The sequence below is a fragment of the Dioscorea cayenensis genome, chromosome 1 (genome assembly GCF_009730915.1).
Source record: "Dioscorea cayenensis subsp. rotundata cultivar TDr96_F1 chromosome 1, TDr96_F1_v2_PseudoChromosome.rev07_lg8_w22 25.fasta, whole genome shotgun sequence".
NCBI lineage: Eukaryota > Viridiplantae > Streptophyta > Magnoliopsida > Dioscoreales > Dioscoreaceae > Dioscorea > Dioscorea cayenensis.
In genome coordinates, this window is record NC_052471.1 from 16,796,013 (window position 1) to 16,814,671 (window position 18,659).

Here is an 18,659-nt window from a genome sequence, read left to right on the forward strand (position 1 = left end):
GTGATGTTCTCTCCTCAAGTGCACGGATCGTTATCAGTAATAAAGTGGTATCCCACAAGGGGGTATGGTTGTCGAACCACAAGAAATGGACTTATAGTACTAATTGATCCTCTAATGTCTAGTCAACTGAAAGGGTGGTAAAAGAGTTAACTACTAAACAAAACTAAAGAATGAAGGGGTAAAAGAACCAAGTAGACTAGGGTTGAGTTTTGATAACAAGAGAGCAATGCCCAGGGATGATTTCTAAGTGCCTAAGATACTGATTTGAATATAATGCCTACCAAGGTACATTCTAAGATCCTTGTGGGTCCTCAAAATCTTTGTTGCAACAATGGCTATCAACTACGCCAAGTTTTACAAGAGTAACTATGGGCTTCATACTGGCCAAGTTTTGCAACTACACTAGGTAATCACAACTACGGTAATCCACATACGCTGAGTTTTACACAAGCATCTACGCAAATCAACCATGTTAAGCTATGCAACACATGAATTACACATGAAAGCAATAGAACTCCATAGGCATTAAAACTCAAGTAGTCAAAGTATAAAAGACAACATAGTTCACAATCCCGGGGCACCGTGGAATGGTTAGCCGATCATGGATTCATACAAATGAGAGAATAAGATAGACACAAGGAAGAGAGACATCTAGGCTTCCTTTTTCACACGAACTCCTTAAATATACTTCAAGAACTCAATAGGATGGCCAACTCCACTTCTCCAATGTCTCTAACTCACCTTTTATCTCCTTAGCTCGAGTGGTGATGGTTGATCATTGTTCTCTTCAGAGTACCCCCGCTGGAGAAGGAGACTCTAGAACAAAAAATGCCAAGAAACCATAAATCTGGGGATTAATAAGGAACTTTTAGGCTTGAGAAGGTCTTAGAACAGTTGTGCTCAAACAGTGCTCTTCTTGAAGCTTCTGAATGAAAAGGGCTAAGTGTCATCCAGAAGGAATCATGAGGAGAGCACGTGTGTGCTCCACCTGTGCTCAGCTTGAGCATGCCCATGAAAGGATCACGCTGACCTTGCTTCTCCTAAAAGCATAAGCCACTCCAATCCGAGATAATCATGGGGAGATAGCACCCTTGTGCTTTACCTATGCTTCCACTAAAAAAATAGGGGAGTTGCCACCCAGAGGGAAACATGGAGAGATGGCACGCCTATGCTCAACCCGTGCATGCATTGGATATTTAGATAAACTATTTTCTTTGGTTGGTTTTATCCTTGATTTCATTCCATATGTGTTACGAGAGCTAAAAGCTTGTGACATAGACAAACATACCCAGAATAGCATCATTTATAAACAAAATGTGGTAAAATACAAGCGAAAGAGTTCATTAGAGGTATGCAAAATATGATATTGCTGTTCTTAATGTGCATGACACTAGCCAATCCACCACAACCAATATTGAGATGAGATGAGAGACACATAAGTGAAGCTTAATGGTTTAAAGACAATAAAATAACAAGAACTAAAAATGCACAAAGAAAGTGCATCAAAATAAACAAACCAAAATAAACAAATTAAAATAAACAAATTAAAATAAACAAGTCTAAAAAATATGAAAATAAATACAAGTCCAAATATTGAAAGCTAAAAATAAAAATAGCTGCATGATGATTGAAATGAAACACTCTCAGAAGGAAAAGAAGCATTATCGGATAAAGGTGAAGCAGAGTCCTCTACCATAGCAGTATCGTCCATCCTTCCCTAAGGTGGTGATCTGATGGTAGAGGATGGCTCAGAGGATAGACATCCCCAAGTGCTCGGCAATCTTGGTGACACTCCGCTGAAGCCACCAAAATGCCAAAGCAGAACAAATAACTTGGTCGTTATGGCTAGAGGAGGCACATGATGATGGTGAGGATCTCGGTCGGGCAGCAACGACAGTAGGAGAGGAAAGAGCAGGGGTAGTAGCAGTATTAGTAGGATGTCATACACTGTACTCAACCCCTCGTGTTGTGTGAACCCGCTACAGCATCCCCATCAATCTCAGGGTCTCGAGGGACATAGAGGCGACTTCGCCTATCACTCACATATGATCAGCCCCCTAAAGAATGCCCATCCCCCATATCAGTGTAGTGATATATAGGTCGACAAAGAATGATCTGATCTGAGGGTCTGTCCCTTGATAGGCAATGGAGATGGCCACCTCGTACCCCAAATGCATCTGGAAACCATTGAGAATTGACAGTAGGAAATTAAAATCTCATCTACTAACAACGCCAGTACTGTAACCCTGACTTGTCAAGGTGTGGCTAAGAATGAAATGAATGTACCTCAGAGCAGGAGAACGGAGGGTGGAAGCCTTAGACCAATGTGGGTCATAGGCAAGGTCAGCACTTAGTCTTCTCTAAGCATCCTCTTAAGTTTTTCTAACCGGCTAGGATATCAATAGCGAATCATATGCAAGAGTTTGAGTGAACTCCGCATCATAGAGTCCTAGACGAATGGAGAACTCGGTGAGACTCATCCGACGTAATGTGCCATATACCTGAAACTGGATCGAATCCGCCCGATGAAAAGCTACAGTACCAAGGGAAAGTTCGAATGTAGCCAACATCTCGAGTGCCAACTGCTTATAGGTGCTGTCAATAATCATGAAGTGTTGCCACCAAGCCCCAACACTAAGCATTTGTCAGACCTCGTCCTCCAGTTCAACTTCACATAGTACATCCCAATTATCTCCCTCGATTCGCCAAAATGATGTCCAGCGAGTTGCTTGTAACGATCCTGGTGCACTTGTGAATGGAAGATAGGTGCAAACTCAGTGGACTAGGCCGGTTCCTCACGTTGAGGCCTCTTCGATGATGGCCCAAACGATGTGTGTTTTCTCAGCATAGTCTATAAAAGAAACTCCTCAGATTAGTGTAAGGATTAGAGATTTCAGGAGGAGCACGGTCGTGATAGGAGTGCACAAACCATGCTCGCTAGGAATGTAGGAGCATGCTCCCATCTCTATTAGGCTATGAGCAAGACTGTGCTTCAGGGATAACCTTCTTCCCTGAAAAGCCATAAGGACTACCATGCTTACAAAGTTATTGACATTAACAAGATTCATCTATTTTAAGCCAAATGGTATATGTAAAGCATTTGCATATATAAGGAGAATGAAATCATTAAAATGAGGTCCTCAAACAAAACTACGGAACCTACTAGAGTTAAAAAAATAAGCGAGCAAGTGAGGAGCAAAATGACTAATGGACGGTGAGCATCGGCAATAATCTCGAGAAAATGGGTGCAAAAAAAAGGGAAAAGAGGGAGCATAGGAAAAACGGCGAGGAGAGTCGACCGGCGAAGTCTAGGTTTTTAAGGGATGAAGGAAAAGCCAACTGATCGCACCCAAGCATGCACAAAGCACAGACTTGCTTGTGTGCCAATTAGGGCAATTGCACGGAAAGAAGCACGGTCATGCTTGGCCCGTGCTTCCTTCCTGTGATAATCTCATTATAATTCCCCAAGACATCAAGAGATGAGGCACGGTTGTACAAGGAGCTCCAAAACCATTCTCATTGGTAAGCATGCTTGTGCTCACCCCGTGCTCACCCCGGAATATGCTTCACAAGATAGAAACTAAGAAAATCACGGCTTGAGCATGGGCATGCTCTGCTTGTGCTCGGCCTAAAACACCCAAGACCTAGAAATCTCCCTTAAACTCTATATAAAACAAAAATAACACACACGAGAGAAAACCACCGAATAGACATTTTCCGATGGAATACCACTTCAAAAATAGAGCACAAAGAATAGAATTTCACAGCTACAAATCATTTCAAAACACCGAGGAGCGACAAAACTAACTAAAAGAAACAAAATGAACACTTAGGTTTTCTCGCAAGTAGCGCTTGTTTAATGTCACTAGCTTGATGTACCTATACGCACCAAGGAGATACGTAAAATCTAGACCTCTTATAGCCACCTGAAATGCATTTGCATGAATATGGTGCTAAGGTATTAATTAAATTGATCTCACCAAAATTTAGAAAAGTTGATCGTGTTAATTTTAGTGGTAGAGTGGGTGGCTTCCTTTTCCTTGGGATTATTTGCTTCCACCACCTTGTGGCTTGAGAGGATTTTTTTTTTGATGGCTCATGAGGCAAGAGAGTTCCTATGATCACCATGTCTTGATAGCATAATTGTCCACCAACTCTTCTTCTGGTTCATCAGCCTTAGGAGGGTCATCTTCCAATAGCTCACATAGTTCATCCTTCATGAATGTGCCCTGAACATACTCAGAAACAAAATCACCAACAACATCAACACAATAACAAGTATCATCAAAGACCATAGTATGTCTCATTAAGTCTTGAAGCTTGAAAATAACTTCTTCTTCTCCTACTCAGAGTGACATTTGACCATCCATAACAACAATTAGGGCTTGTAAGGTTGCCAAGAATGGTTTTCCCAAAATGAGGGGCACGCCAACCTTTTCATCAACATCGAGGATTACAAAGTCCACCGGAAATATGAACTTATCCATCTTTACTAAAACATCTTCAATAAATCCTCTTGGTTGACGGAGGGATCTGTCAGCCAATTGTAGTGTCATTGTTGTGGACTTCAGTTCCCCTAGTCCTAGCTTTTGGAAAATTTTGTAGAGCATCAAGTTAATACTTGCCCAGATATTGGGCAGAGCTTTCTCATCCACAAGTTCTCCAATAGTGCAAGGAATGATAAATCCCCTGAGGTCTTTTTTTTTCTTGGAGAGCTTGTTGGTTATTAGGGCTAAGCACTCTTCACCAAGTGTCACAGAGGACACTTCCTCAAGCTTTCTCTTGTTTATGAGCAACTCTTTTAAGAATTTTGCATACCTTGGCATTTGAACAAGGGCCTCAATAAATGAAACATTTATGTGAAAGGTATTGAACACATCAAAGAAATTCTTGTATTGCTCTTCTTGTAGGTATTTCCTTGCTTTCATAGGATAAGGAAGCTTGGGCTGGTACTTGGGTAACTCAGTTCCTCCTTTTCCCTCAATTTTCTTCCCAATGTCAACTATAGTCTGCAAATCAACAACTCTTGACTGTCTAGCCTCTGGCTAAGGTTTAATAGGTTCAACCATAGACCTCTCTGCAGTAGGGCCTGAAAGTTGCTTGCCACTTCTCAGGGTAATGACCTTCCGAGATTCTTTTGGATTGACTTCCGTACTGCTAGGGAGAGAACCAGGAAGTCTTTCCTCAATTATCTTTGACATTTGGGCAATATGATGTTCTAAATTCCTCACGGTGGCATTGGTGTTCCTCATTATTTCTTCATACCCAGAAGGATGAATTTCATTGTCCTTGATATATCGGGTCAACAAACTGTTCCTCATTAGAAGATCCTGGTAGAAAAAGAGTTGGTTGAACATTTTGTTGAGGAGGCCTAGACTGTTGCGGCACTTGTCCCTATTTAAGTTGACTAAAGGAAAAATTCGGGTGATTTCTCCAACTCGCATTGTATGTGCCACTGTGTGGGTTGTTTTGATATCGTTTGTTCTACCTAACAAAGTCAACTTGCTCAGCTTGCCCTATACCCATATCTGAAAAAGAAGAACCGCTAGGATCCCTATGAGATACCCAACTATTAGAAAGAGGTCTTGAAGCTTGAGAGAGTGACTACATGTTGTCCAACCTCTTTTTGATAGCTTCAACCTGTGCTGCTAAAGTAGTAATGGCATCCACCTGATAAATCCAGGCAGCCTTTACTGGTATATTCCTTTCAGAACTCTACTAATAGCCTTTGCTTGCCATTTACTCAATCAAATTATAAGCCTCACTTGGTTGTTTACTACATAAGGACTCTCTTGAGGCTGCATCAAGCATCTGCTTAATGGTTTAGTTTAGCTCATTATAAAAGATTTAGATTTGTATCCATTTTATGATTCCTCATTGTGGGCACTTTCTCATCATCTCCTTGTACCTCTCCCAAGTTGACACATCCCTTGTGTGTGTGTACCACAAGTGCACGGGTTATCGAAGTAATAAAGTACCCTGGCGAGTGGGTAGTTGTATCCATAGAGAATAGTGCTCGGAAACACAAGTATTGCTATTTAACTATAGTGAAGATGATTCAAGGGCTGCGTGAACAATGTCAATACAAGTAAAAATAAAGAAAAGAAAAAAGATATGCAATTGAAATAAGGAGAGGCAATCGATAGAAAATGGGGAACCCAACCATTGCTCACCCTAGGGCTATTGTTTCAAGTGCAAGACTAATCATTATGTCTCCTAACTGATGTTTAATGAGTCATGGAAATGCAAATACACACGGTCCCAAACCTAAGGTCAATCGTGACTAACCCTGTACTATGCCCCGGTGAAAAAGAATACTCTCGACTCCTCACACTGCATGGGATTGCTTGAAGCTCTAGGGATTCCAAGTGATAAACCCTATTCCCTAATATAGATCTTACCCTTTGGTGCAGATGAAAGACCCCTAGTCACAATTAAGCCCCAGCACTAAGGATTACTTTAACACTTTACTCTGTTGCTCGTGTAACTAAGCCCCAGTGGAGTTTGTCTCTTAGCACTTCACTCTATTATAACCGCAAAGAACTCTTGGAACATGGAGGTAGGATAAATCACACTGGAAGGGAAAGAGGATGTTTTGCTACCTCTCGACTCACCCTCTCGACCTTCTCCAACCAAGCTTTGTCTAATCCTAATGAAGTGTCACTCATTCGCAAGGATTACCAATATAGATTCTCAACCCTAGAGACACTCTGAGGGAAAATCAATTCAACAAGTATTCAAGTTTGGAACTCAATTGAAACATCAATTAAAGAAACATAATAAAAGGTCAATCAAACAAAATCATCCTAGGGTTTACAAGTCCAAGAACCCACTAGGGGTTTAGCTCTCCATGGAGCAATATACAATCAACAATGAAATCTAATGTAAAATCACGCAATCCATTGATAAAAACCCCTTGTAGTTAGTATCAATGGTCTTATGGAGTTGCTTCATCTTCTCTAAGGGTTCCCTCATCAAGCCTAGGCCACACCACCCCGAATTGATGCCAACAAAAGCTCCCCCAATAACTATCTTTGAAAACAACACGATATCGAAAGCTATAGAACCACTCCAAAGACCTAGCCAAAGCCTCTCCAAACCCTAGCCCCGAGCGCCTCCAAAGATGGGGAAAAGATGGGAAAAAGATAGGAAGATGATCCCCTAAAACATCTAAAATCACAGTATTTATAGGGGCTGGAATCGGGCATCAACACGGGCGTGAGGAATTTCCACACGGCCATGTGGATTTGTAGACTTGAGTTTTCTTGTGCGCTGTGAATAGTAACTATTACAATGATTTGCTACAGTAAAGTGCTACATTACTTCATCGGAATGCTTCCGAATCCACCCTTCTCATCGAGGCCACATGAAAGGGCACACACTCATGCAGTAGATCATGTTGTATCTTCAATAAAGCCACATTGACAAAGATTTTGCTAGTATTGCACCAGTCGGAACACATGAGTGTGACTGTCTTTGTGTCCCTCCAAATTATGTATTTGCTTGAGCACAATGGAGGTTGGCATACACCCACATGTCTTTAAGCACAACTTGTGTCTTCACATTTGTTCACTCCAAGATTTCATCAACAAATGCATCCACGATCTACTTTTGGTTCCTTTCTTCCACAATTGTCTCCAAAACCCTAAATGCACAAAAGAACACAAATACACATGTATAAGCGATAAAATCTGAGAAAAGTAATGCTCAATGTAAGAAAAGAATACTTCATATTACTAATACACAAGTACTTATCAAACTCCCCCACACTTAAGCTTTTGCTTGCCCTTAAGCAAAAATTAAACATTCAAGCATCCAAGATGGAAATTGAAAATGCTTGGCCTTAGGTTCACTAAAAGCATGCAAGGGAAGCATTCTACAAGTAGGGAAAAATTTCAACACCGAATAAGAAAAATCAATGCTCTGGCTAAAACCTCGAATAAAAAAGGACAACAAGCCTGATATTGTGTAGTGTGTGTAAACTCACTCAAATCAATCCAACATTTACTCCTCAAAATTCTAAGTGAGAGGGACTTATTTATGTACAAAAAGAAAAAGAGAAGGTAGTAGCTTCACACATCCTCTAAGGTAGCATTTTCCTAAGTGGCCGCTAAGGTGGCTTTCACACTTTCGAGGCGGTAGCTCTTTCTACCAGGGTAGTAGCTTTTACTCATCCCATGAGATAGCTCTTTCTCTCACTATGGTATAACTAGTATCTGAGTTATGAGAGTTGCTTCATACTTCATAGGTGGTAGCTCTTTCCACCCCCCGTGCTCAACAAGACAAATAACTTTTTTTTCAAAGAAATTGGAACAAGAAACAAACTAAGACAGTCCCTTAAACTTTGAACTTGAGTTTCCACAAGGTTTAATGAGTGAGTAGTGCAACAAGTGTCAATCAGGCAAAAATTCCTAAAGATTCATGTAAAAGTAGAGCATGAGAACATTTAATGTTAAAAATTCTCCTAAACTTAAGAATACAACCAATGCAACTAAGGTGAATCATCATTGGCTACAAGAGCATGAACAATGAAAGCATAAGTATAGAACATGTGTAATGTGAACTCCCCTCCACACTTAAGATGTACATTGCCCTCAATATAGGCATGCAAGCACATTAATGAAGTATAACAATCAAAAACATCTGTGGAGACTGGCAATTGCAACAATACTCCCCTGAACTCCTAATGGTACTTTTGATGGAGCTATATTCTTTGAGAGTTGAGTTCCAATGTGTTGTGGAGCACATACGGCCGTGTGAATGTCACATTGATCGTGTCCATGACTATTCCTCAAATTCCAGACTCACAAGACCATCTGCACGTATACATGAGGGAATTCAGTGAAGCTCAACAAAAATAAAATAAAATCGAGTCTATAAAGATATAGAAATGAAATACAACTCAAAATAACTAAAAATAAAAGATAAACTCAGAAGGAAGATCCTTTCTAAGTAATACAAGTTCAAAATAAATGCAGAAGTAAAATACAAAAATTATAAAAGCAACTAAAAGTACAGATGCCTCAAGAGTCGGTGTCAACTGCTATCTCTGTTACTGCTGCTAATGATACTACTAGTGCCTCTAGTGGTAATAGTGGTGCTGGTGATGCCGGAGGAGTGCGGGGTCTGATCACAAATGTAGATGTCACATCTCGCTCTAAGATCTGTTGTAGGATGTCAAGATGTGCCATCACCTCTGCATGGTTCGTGGCATGTGTCATGCTAACCTCAGCTAAATCATTCTGCGATACACCTACAACACTCTCAAGCCTCTCAAATCGATCATGGGCTCGAGAAAGAGAGATGATTTGAACTGGTGGTGGCTCTTGCATTGCAAGGGGTGCCTCTGTCTCCATACGCTCCTGCTAAGGCTTGGGTGCAGGCTGCGAACCTTCTGCTGCATCTCCCTCTCCCTCAATCGCCTCTAGTGGGGGTATAATCATCACATATACTCCATCTCTATATCTCCTGATCATACCTATTAGTCTCATAGTCTTCAGGCCAAGGAGAGATGGTACTATGATCTTCTTGGCCCCTCTGCTCGCATCTATCAGACCCATCCCCATGATGATTTGAGTAATGTATGGGCCTGAGAAGAGTACACCAACCCTGGCATACTACCCCTGATGACACAGGTACTCCGCTGTGATGTGTCCCAGGTGGAGTGGCTCGCTCTGTACCATCGAGTATAAATAAAGCAGCTCTTGGTGACTTAACACCCCTATACTGTCACCACGAGCGTTCACTGATTGGCTAAGAACGGTGTGGATGTAGTGGTAAGCCGGCCGAGAGAGGTATGTCACCTCGGAGACTCCCGGCTCGTACTGTCCCTGGCCGCACAGTGCTCTATATGTGCGCTGAGGTGTCAAGCTACTAGGGTAATCTGTTGGTAGCTGCTCATACTCCTCTATATCGGTGAACGCCTCATCATACAGACCCATTCAGACTGAAAACTGCCTAACCCTCATACTATGATAGTGTCTAAAGGCTCTGAACTGAATGACGTCAATGGTGTCAAAACTAGAGTACAATCAGTCGTACTCGAATGAGGCTAGCACCTCTAGTGTCAACATGCAGATAACGGGCTCTCTGATAGAAAGTAGATGTCACTAACTCCCTATAGCAAGCAACTCCTCCACCTCATCTGCCATCTCATCTCCCAACTGTGTCTCTCTCAAAACACTCAAATCTGGGAAATGAGATTAGCCAAACTTCATCTTCGACAATCTCTCAAAACGAGTCTGATGCTCAGGAATCGCAAACTCCATGTGTTCAGGCTTAGGCGAGGGCTCACATGGACGCTTGCAGGCCATTTTCTTGGTAGTGGGTACCATACCTGCAGGAATTGAAGAGAAATTGATCAAATAAACTCCAAAACCTAATTCTGCAGAAATCCACACGGTCGTGTGGATCTTTAGGGAGTGAAAGCCTCATGGCCACTATGCAAAAATCCCGAAAATACATGAAAAATTCACTCAAAATTCTTCCTACAAGCATACATCAACCATCTAAAAAGTAAAATCGAAGCAACATTCACCAGTTTAAGTAAAATAAATCAAGATTGGAGAAGAAAAGAGAAAAAAAGCTTACCGACGAAATGCAAGTGAAAAACTTTGAATGCAGCCGGAAAACTCAACTAAAATCTCTTTAAATCGATGATGAGGAGTCAGGAGAGTAAAGAGATGCATTCTCTGAGTGTTTGGGAGTGAAAAGATGAAGCGGCGCAATTAGGATGAGCTCTAAATGGAAACACACACCCCTGTGTCCTCTTGGGATGAGCTATGAATGGAAACACATGCCCGTGTGGAAATTCCACACGGCCGTGTGTCTTCTATGGAAGAATTAGAAGAAAATACAAACTCTGCAGAAAAATTTATGCAAAACTTGGGCAAAAACAGAGACTGCTTAACAATGAAAACTGACTAGAGAATCATGAAAACATGCTCAAACGACTAGGAAACTTCACCAATCACAGTTAAGCACACTATAACACAAACAATCCATGAGAAAAACACAACAATAGCATGTAAAAGTTAAGACACCAACACTAAAGCTCTTATTCATGCAAGTACTAACTAAAACCTAGAAAAACAGTAAATGCTTGGGTTGCCTCCTAAGAAGTGCTTGTTTAACGTCACTAAGCTTGACGTACCTAACCTTACCTCACGGGGACTCATAGATGAAGGTTGCCCTCTTACCTACAACTTGAAAGCACGATGCACACAATTGTTTCAAGGTAGAGGAAGAGTTATCAAGCTTGTTATCACATAAGGGTTCGTCACCCTTACTCCATGCATGAACATCCCCACTAGCATTGGGGCGCTTCCTGTGACGTCTCCTTACTCTTTTCATCTTTTGGAGCATCCTCTTCATGATCCCCGGGGTAGGTTGCACCTTGTCCTCTAGAACAAGTGATAAGAGTTTTTTATTCTCCACTTCTTGATTTAGCAAGCTCTCGAATGGGTCATGGGTCCGGACACATCATTTCCTATATGTATTCATCAACTTACTCATCAATAGTGTCAAGAAAATATAAAGTATCATCAAAATCAAGAGAATGTCGCATGGCTTCGGCGAGGTGGTATGTCAACTTGTCATCACCAACTCTTAATGTAAACTCCCTATGGTCCATGTCAATAAGAGCTTTGGAAGTGTGCAAGAATGGCCTCCCAAGTATCAATAAAACCTCAACATCCTCATCAACATCCAACACTACAAAGTCCATAGGAAATATGTACTAGTCAACTTTCATAAGTACATCTTCAATGATGCCCCTTTGATGTCTAACTGTTTAGTCGGCCAACTGAAGTGTTATCCGAGTGGGCCTAGGCTCTCCCAAGCCTAGTTTCTGAAAGAATGTTTAAGGCATGACGTTGATGCTAGCCCTTGAGTCCGCCAATGGCTTTTCTTTCCCCAAGTTACCAATGTTGCATGGAATCATAAAGCTTCCGTGGTTCTTCATCTTGTTAAGTATATTCTTTTCCAACACTGTAGTTCATGAAGCATCTAAGATCACAGATGCACTCTCTTCCAACTTCCTCTTGTTGGTCAAGAGCTCCTTAAGAAACTTTGCATAGCGAGGCATTTGAGACAACGCCTCTACAAATGGGATGTTGATGTGCAACTGCTTGAATAGACCCAAGAACTTCTTGTATTGCTCATCATTTTGGTCATTCTTTAATCTTGAAGGATAAGGGATTCTTAGTTTGTAAGGTGGGGGTGCCACCTCCTTCTCTTTGGCTCTATCCTCAATCTTCACGACCTCGGATAACTCAACATTGGTCTTCTCACTAGGGAGCCTACTCTCAACTTCATGACCACTTCTCAAAGTGATTGCCTTCACATGCTCTCTTGGATTGGTCTCCGTGTTGCTAGGCAAACGCCCTTGATGTCTTTCTGAAAGTGACTTCACAATTTGTCCCACTTAGTTCTCCAAGTTGTACAATGATGCGGTGTGGTTGTGAAGTGTGGTTTTAATCGATTAAAATCTTGTATCTGATGATTGAATGAACTTGGTCAAAGTCTTCTCGAAGTCGGTCATCCGGTTCTCCAACCCTGAAACTCGATTTTTCCTGTTCAGGGCTTGTTGTAGTAGTTGGAAACCCAATGGTGCCATAGTCTTCTATTGCCCTTGATTACTTGAAGAAAGGTTTGGGTGGCTCCTCCACCCTGAATTGTAGGTATTATTATATGGATTTTCTTGACCTCTTATTGCATTACCTACAAAGTCAACCTATTTCACTGAGGATGTACCACCAATAGAAATCGGGAAATCAGATGAAGCATGTACTCCCCCGCACCCAGTGCAGATCATCATGGCCGCTCCTCTAGGAGAAGTTAGAGTGTCTAACTTCTTGCTCAATGACTTAATCTGGGCCACCAATGATGTGACTGATTCAATCTCATGAAATCTGGCTATTGTCTTTCTATCCTGTGTGTTCCACTGATAACTATTCATAGCCATTTCTTCAATGAGATGTTGGGCTTTTTCAGTGGTCTTACTTCCTAAGAAGATATTTACCTCCTGCTACAGCATCAAGTATTTGCTTTGTGCTTGGGTTCAACCCGTTATAGAAAGTTTGAATAATCATCCACTGGGGGAACCCATGTTGAGGACACTTCCGCAAGAGCATCTTGAACCTATCCCATGTCTCCGAAAGAGACTCCAATTGAATGTAGCCACTGCTTTACTCTCCCCTTTAAGGAAAATGGGAAGGCCCTCAACTTGATAGCATCATCCATGATACCATTAATCTTGATCATGTCGCACACTTCCAAGAAGTTTTCAATGTTATTGTTTGGATCCTCATCGGCCAAACAATTAAACTGTGCTCACAGCTGTATCATCTAGATAAAGCCTGGCTTAAGATCGAAACTTTGAGCTGTAATTGGTGGCTACACAATACTGGATTGTGTACAAAGAACTGCAGGTCTGGCATAATCTGAGAGCGTCCTCTGCTGCTCATTCTGTTCTGCCATATTATCACACCCTTCACCTTCTATCTCAGCTTGATTTGACTGTTCTTGCACAGGTTCTTTTCACATTCTATGAATTCTTCTTCCAATATCCGAATCTCCTTCAACTAAAGTCGAAGGGTTTCCTTGGGTCATAACTTGGAGCTGCAACCAAGAAACAAAAATAAATCAGAATGATGGAAGAATAAGAAAGTGTAAAATAGAATAAGTGATAATAGCTAAAATAGCAAAGTGCAAAATGCTTCCAAAATGCCTACTCCCCAGCAATGGAGCCAAAAACCTGACACACCCCTTGCATGTGTGTACCCCAAGTGCACGGGTTGTTGAAGTAATAAAGTACTCTGGTGAGTGGGTATTTGTATCCATAGGGAATAATGCTCAGAAACACAAGTATTGCTATTTAACTATAGTGAAGATGATTCAAGGGTTGCGTGAACAATGTCGTATCCATAGGGAATATGAAAAGAAAAGATAAGATGAATGATCAAATAAATGAAAAGAGATATTCATGAATATGAACAGTATAAACAAACTAGATCACCAAAATCCTAATTTTCCTAAAAGTTTCCAGTCCCCGGCAATGGCGCGAAAAACTTGAAGTACTCTCTGCAAGTGTATAGATCGTTATCAGTAATAAAGTGGTACCCAACAAGGGTGTAGGGTTATTGAACCACAAGGATTGGACTTCAAGTACTAGTTGATCCTCTAATGTCTAGTCAACTAAAATGGTGGTAAAAGAGTTAACTACTAAACAAAAGTAAAGAATGAAAGGGTGGAAGAACCAAGTAAACTAGGGTTGAGTTTTGATAAGTGTAATGCCCCGGGATGATTCCTAAGTGCCTAAGATACTGATTTGAGTCTAATGCCTAACAAGGTACATTCTAAGATCCTTGTGGATGCCCAAAAGCTTTGTTGCAACTGTGTCTATTAACTATGCCAAGTTCTGCGAGAGTAACTACGTGCTTTATGCAGGCCAAGTTTTGTAACTACACTAGGAAATCGCAACTACGGTAATCCGCATACGCCGAAATTTTACACAAGCATCTAAGCAAATCAACCATGTCAAGTTATGCAACACATGAATTACAAAAGAAAACAATAGAATTTCATAGGCATTAAAACACAAGTAGTCAAAGTATGAGAGACAACATAGTTCACAATCCCGAGCCACCATGGAACTGTTAGCCCCTCCTGGACTCATACAAATGATTGAGTAAGGTAGGCACAAGGAAGAGAGACATCTAGACTTCCCTTCTTCACAAGATCTTCTCAAATGTACTTCAAGAACTCCATAGGATGGCCAACTCCACTTCTCCAGTGTCTCTAACTCACTCTTGACCTCCTTAACTCCACTTCTCGTGGCCCCTGGGCCGTGCTAGCAAACCCTATTTTCCCATGGTTCTCTGTCCTTACACGCGTGGTGCCCTGTTTGCATCATTTTCATGTTGAATTAACTTCTTCTGATATTATATTCGCAGGTATGGCACCACGGACTAGGAAATTGACTCAGAAATATCAACGCCAAGGTAAGAGCCAACCCCACCACTTGAAATTGAATTTCCTGACCCTATTTATTAGTAGAGGTTCAAGTGTCTCCAGTAACTTAAGTTTGTACAGTCACATTTTATTGACTAGGATGCACTAGAGGAGATTGGTCTTGCTGATGAGGTTAGAGAGCTTGTTAGCGTGGCTGGTTGGGACCAACTATTCTCTATTTATGAGCCCTTCCATCAAGACATTACTTTGGAGGTTCTCGCCTCATTCTCCTTCAATCGTACCATAGCCGAGACTGACTTTGACACAGAGGATGCCATTTGTTTCCGAGCCTTTGGCCAGCTGCATAGGATGTCTCTTACCCAGTTCTCAGTGTTACTCAACTTATACGATTAGAATTATGTTGACACAGTTGAGTACACATAGCGGCCTATCGACTACCCTCCCGCACCTCACTCTAGGGTTAGATCTTTCATGACTTATGCGGCGGTTACCAGTATGTCCCTGGCCAATCAAAGGCCTCTCTACTGACATGACCATTGCACAGGTACATTCATGCTATTCTCAGGCGATCAGTGACATGACGTGGAGATGGGACAGGCTCACTTCCCCAAACCGATCATTTGTACCTCAATTCCATGGCATAGAGAGTGCCCATCCATCTAGGATAGGAGTACTTGAGGACAGGAGTACTACTTGCGGGACCCTACATCACTTTTCTCATATTCAAGATGGGTCTACTCCGCTCATTTAGAGGCGAGGAGAGGATTAGTACCCCAGCACCTTTTGGTATTGGTCACTCTCCGTTTGGTGGGCATTGTGAGACGCATAGGTTTAGGTGCTTATGTATTAGTGGAGCCATCATCTGAGGACGATGATGAGTCCATGGTCACCGAGGCAGCACAGGTTGCATCAGCCGACCCTAAGTCATCTTCAACCTGAGTTCACGAGCATCTGGCTTGACTCGAGGCTTCCGTGGCTACCATCATTGAGAACCAAGTGCTGATTCTGGAGTGACTTGATCACATTCAGCAAACCCTTGATGAGGGAGATCTCATCTGACTTGGCACCAGTACTCTCACTAGCATCAGCACCAGCACCATATACCGACGCTTGAGACGTCACACTCATGAGACTTCATTTTACTTTCTTTTGCTTTTATTTGTTTTGTTAGTATTTTGTGGACTTATGTACTCAGAAAGGCTTTGCCTTTTGAGAGTTATCTTCATGTTTATGTTTTGTTCTATGAGTATGTGCTTTATTGTTCTATTTGTATGAACTCATATTTTCTTTTCTATTTTGTTGTGCTTCAATAAACCCCTTGTATTCTGTGCAGATGGCCTTGAAAGTGATGTTGATGATGTTTTTGTCATAGACATGATCATGTGAGCTTCATAACCCAATGTACACAACACACCCATGAGTTAGACTTCACCAAATGATGAATGAGGAGTTCAAAGGGAGTATTATTTTAATTGCATTCCCACAGGCATTATGCTTCCATTGATGCCATTTTTATTGTGCTTACATGGGTACATTGAGGACAATGCCATTTTCACCACATGACTTCTACTTTTTTTTTTATGAGCATGCTCTTATTGCCAATGAAGGTTAACTTTAGTGTTAAGAGTTTAATTCTTCATTTTTGGAGGTTGTAAACATTAGATTATATCATGCTCTAGTTTTCATCCAATTTTCTTGAATATTTTTGTCTGATTGCATTTTATGCACTTTTCTCACTCATTAGATCTATGAAGACTATGGTTCATTATTTTTGGAACTTAAGTGTGCTAGTTTTATTCTGAAAAAAAAAATTTTTTTTTTGGGCAATTGTGTGTTGTTTGTATATAGAGGGTTGGAAAGAGCTACCACCCATGATATATTTAGCTACTCTCATAAGTCTTATACTTGTTATGCCCTAATGAGAGAAAGAGCTATTGACAACGCCCCATGTGTGTAACTCGTAAGTGCACGGGTTTGTCGAAAGTAATAAATCCCAGGTGAGTGGGTTATCGTATCCATAGGGAATAGTGAATAGAAACACGATGATTGCTACTTAATTAAGTGAAGATGAAACAATAATAGTATGGATTAAATCAATGTAAACAAGATTAAAGACAATAAGAAAGAGAGGCACAATAAAATGAGAGGAAAGACAATCGATAGAAAGCGGGGAACTCGGACATTGCTCCCCCTAGGGTTATTGATTCAAGTGCAAGACCAACTATTATGTCTCTTAACTAATGCTTAATGAGTCATGAAAATCCTAAAATACACAATCCCAAACCTAAGGTCAACCGTGACCAACTCTACACTATGCCCCGGTGGAGAAATCTCTTAGTCTTAACACCTCACACTGTGTATAGTTGCAAGAAGATCTTGGGATTCCAAGTGATAAACCCTATTCCTTTATGTAGATCTAACCTTTTGGTCCAGGCGAAAGACCCCTTCTCACAATTAAGCCCAGATACTAAGGATTACTTCAATGCTTCACTCTATTGCTTGCGCAATTATGCTCCAGCGGAGTTCCTCTATTAGCACTTCACTTTATTGTGACAACAAAGAACTCTAGGAACATGGAGATAGGATAAATGACACCGGAGGGGAAAGGGATGCTCTGCTATCTCTGGACTCATCCTCATGGTGTGTTAGTCATCCACAAAAGCTACCAAGATGGACTCTCAACCTTAGTGTCACTCTAAGGGAGAAATCATTCAATAAACATTCAAGAATGGAACTCAATTAAAGACATCAATTAAGGAAAACATAATAAAAAGTCAATGAAACAATAACATTCTAGGGTTTACAAATCTTAGTACCCACTATTGGGTTTAGCTCTCCATGGAGCAAGATACAATCAATAATGAAATCGAAAGTAAAAACATGTAATCCATAAGAAAACACCCTTAGTATTCATGCCGATGGTCTTTTGGAGTAGCCTCATCCTCTCCAAAGGTCCTCTTGTGAAGCCTAGGTTACATCTCACCGGATCGGTGCCGACGAAAGCTCCCCCAATAACTATCTTCCAAGAGAAATGCGGTGTAGAAGCCATAGAACCAGTACAAAACCCTTGCCAAAGCCCCTCTAAACCCTAGCCGCATGTCTCCCAAAGGTTGGAGAAAAGATGGAGAGATGGATGAAAGATGGATCCCCAAATCGGTACAAGTCGCGGCTTTATAAAGGGCAGGAAATCGGGCATCCACACGGGCATGTGGAATTTCCACACGCCCGTGTGGATTTCTAGTAATCCGATTTTTTTGTGGGCATTGAACAGTAACTACCACAGTAAATTACTATAGTGTTTTACTACAGTGTCTACTACAGTACTCCTCCAAAATACTCCCGAATTCACACTTTTTGTCAAGGCAACATAAATGGGCACACATCTATACTATAGATTGCATCGCTTCTTCAATAAAATGCCATATTGGTGAAGATCTTGCTAACATTACACAAGTCGGAATACGCAAATGTGACTGCCTTTGTGCCATCCAAACCATGTAAACAATATAATTACTTGAGTGTATGGAGGTTGGCACACATTCACGTATCTTCAATCATAACTTGTGTCTTCACATTTGTTCACTTCAAGACTTCATCAACAAAGTACAATTGCAATCTACTTTGGCTTCTTTCTTTCATATTTGGCTTCACAACACTTCATGCATGAAAGTTCACAAATATACATG

The 18,659-nt window shown here is 41.2% G+C and overlaps 1 protein-coding gene across 1 annotated transcript; it reads right to left on the reverse strand.

The window, feature by feature from the left end:
• Positions 1–4,121: 4,121 nt before the first annotated feature.
• On the reverse strand, positions 4,122–5,321 carry LOC120255785. The gene is made up of 3 exons (XM_039263592.1): positions 5,067–5,321; positions 4,434–5,009; positions 4,122–4,229 (listed from the first exon to the last, which is right to left on the reverse strand). Exons 1-3 carry the CDS (start codon positions 5,319–5,321, stop codon positions 4,122–4,124), a joined length of 939 nt encoding a protein of 312 aa, XP_039119526.1.
• Positions 5,322–18,659: the final 13,338 nt, after the last annotated feature.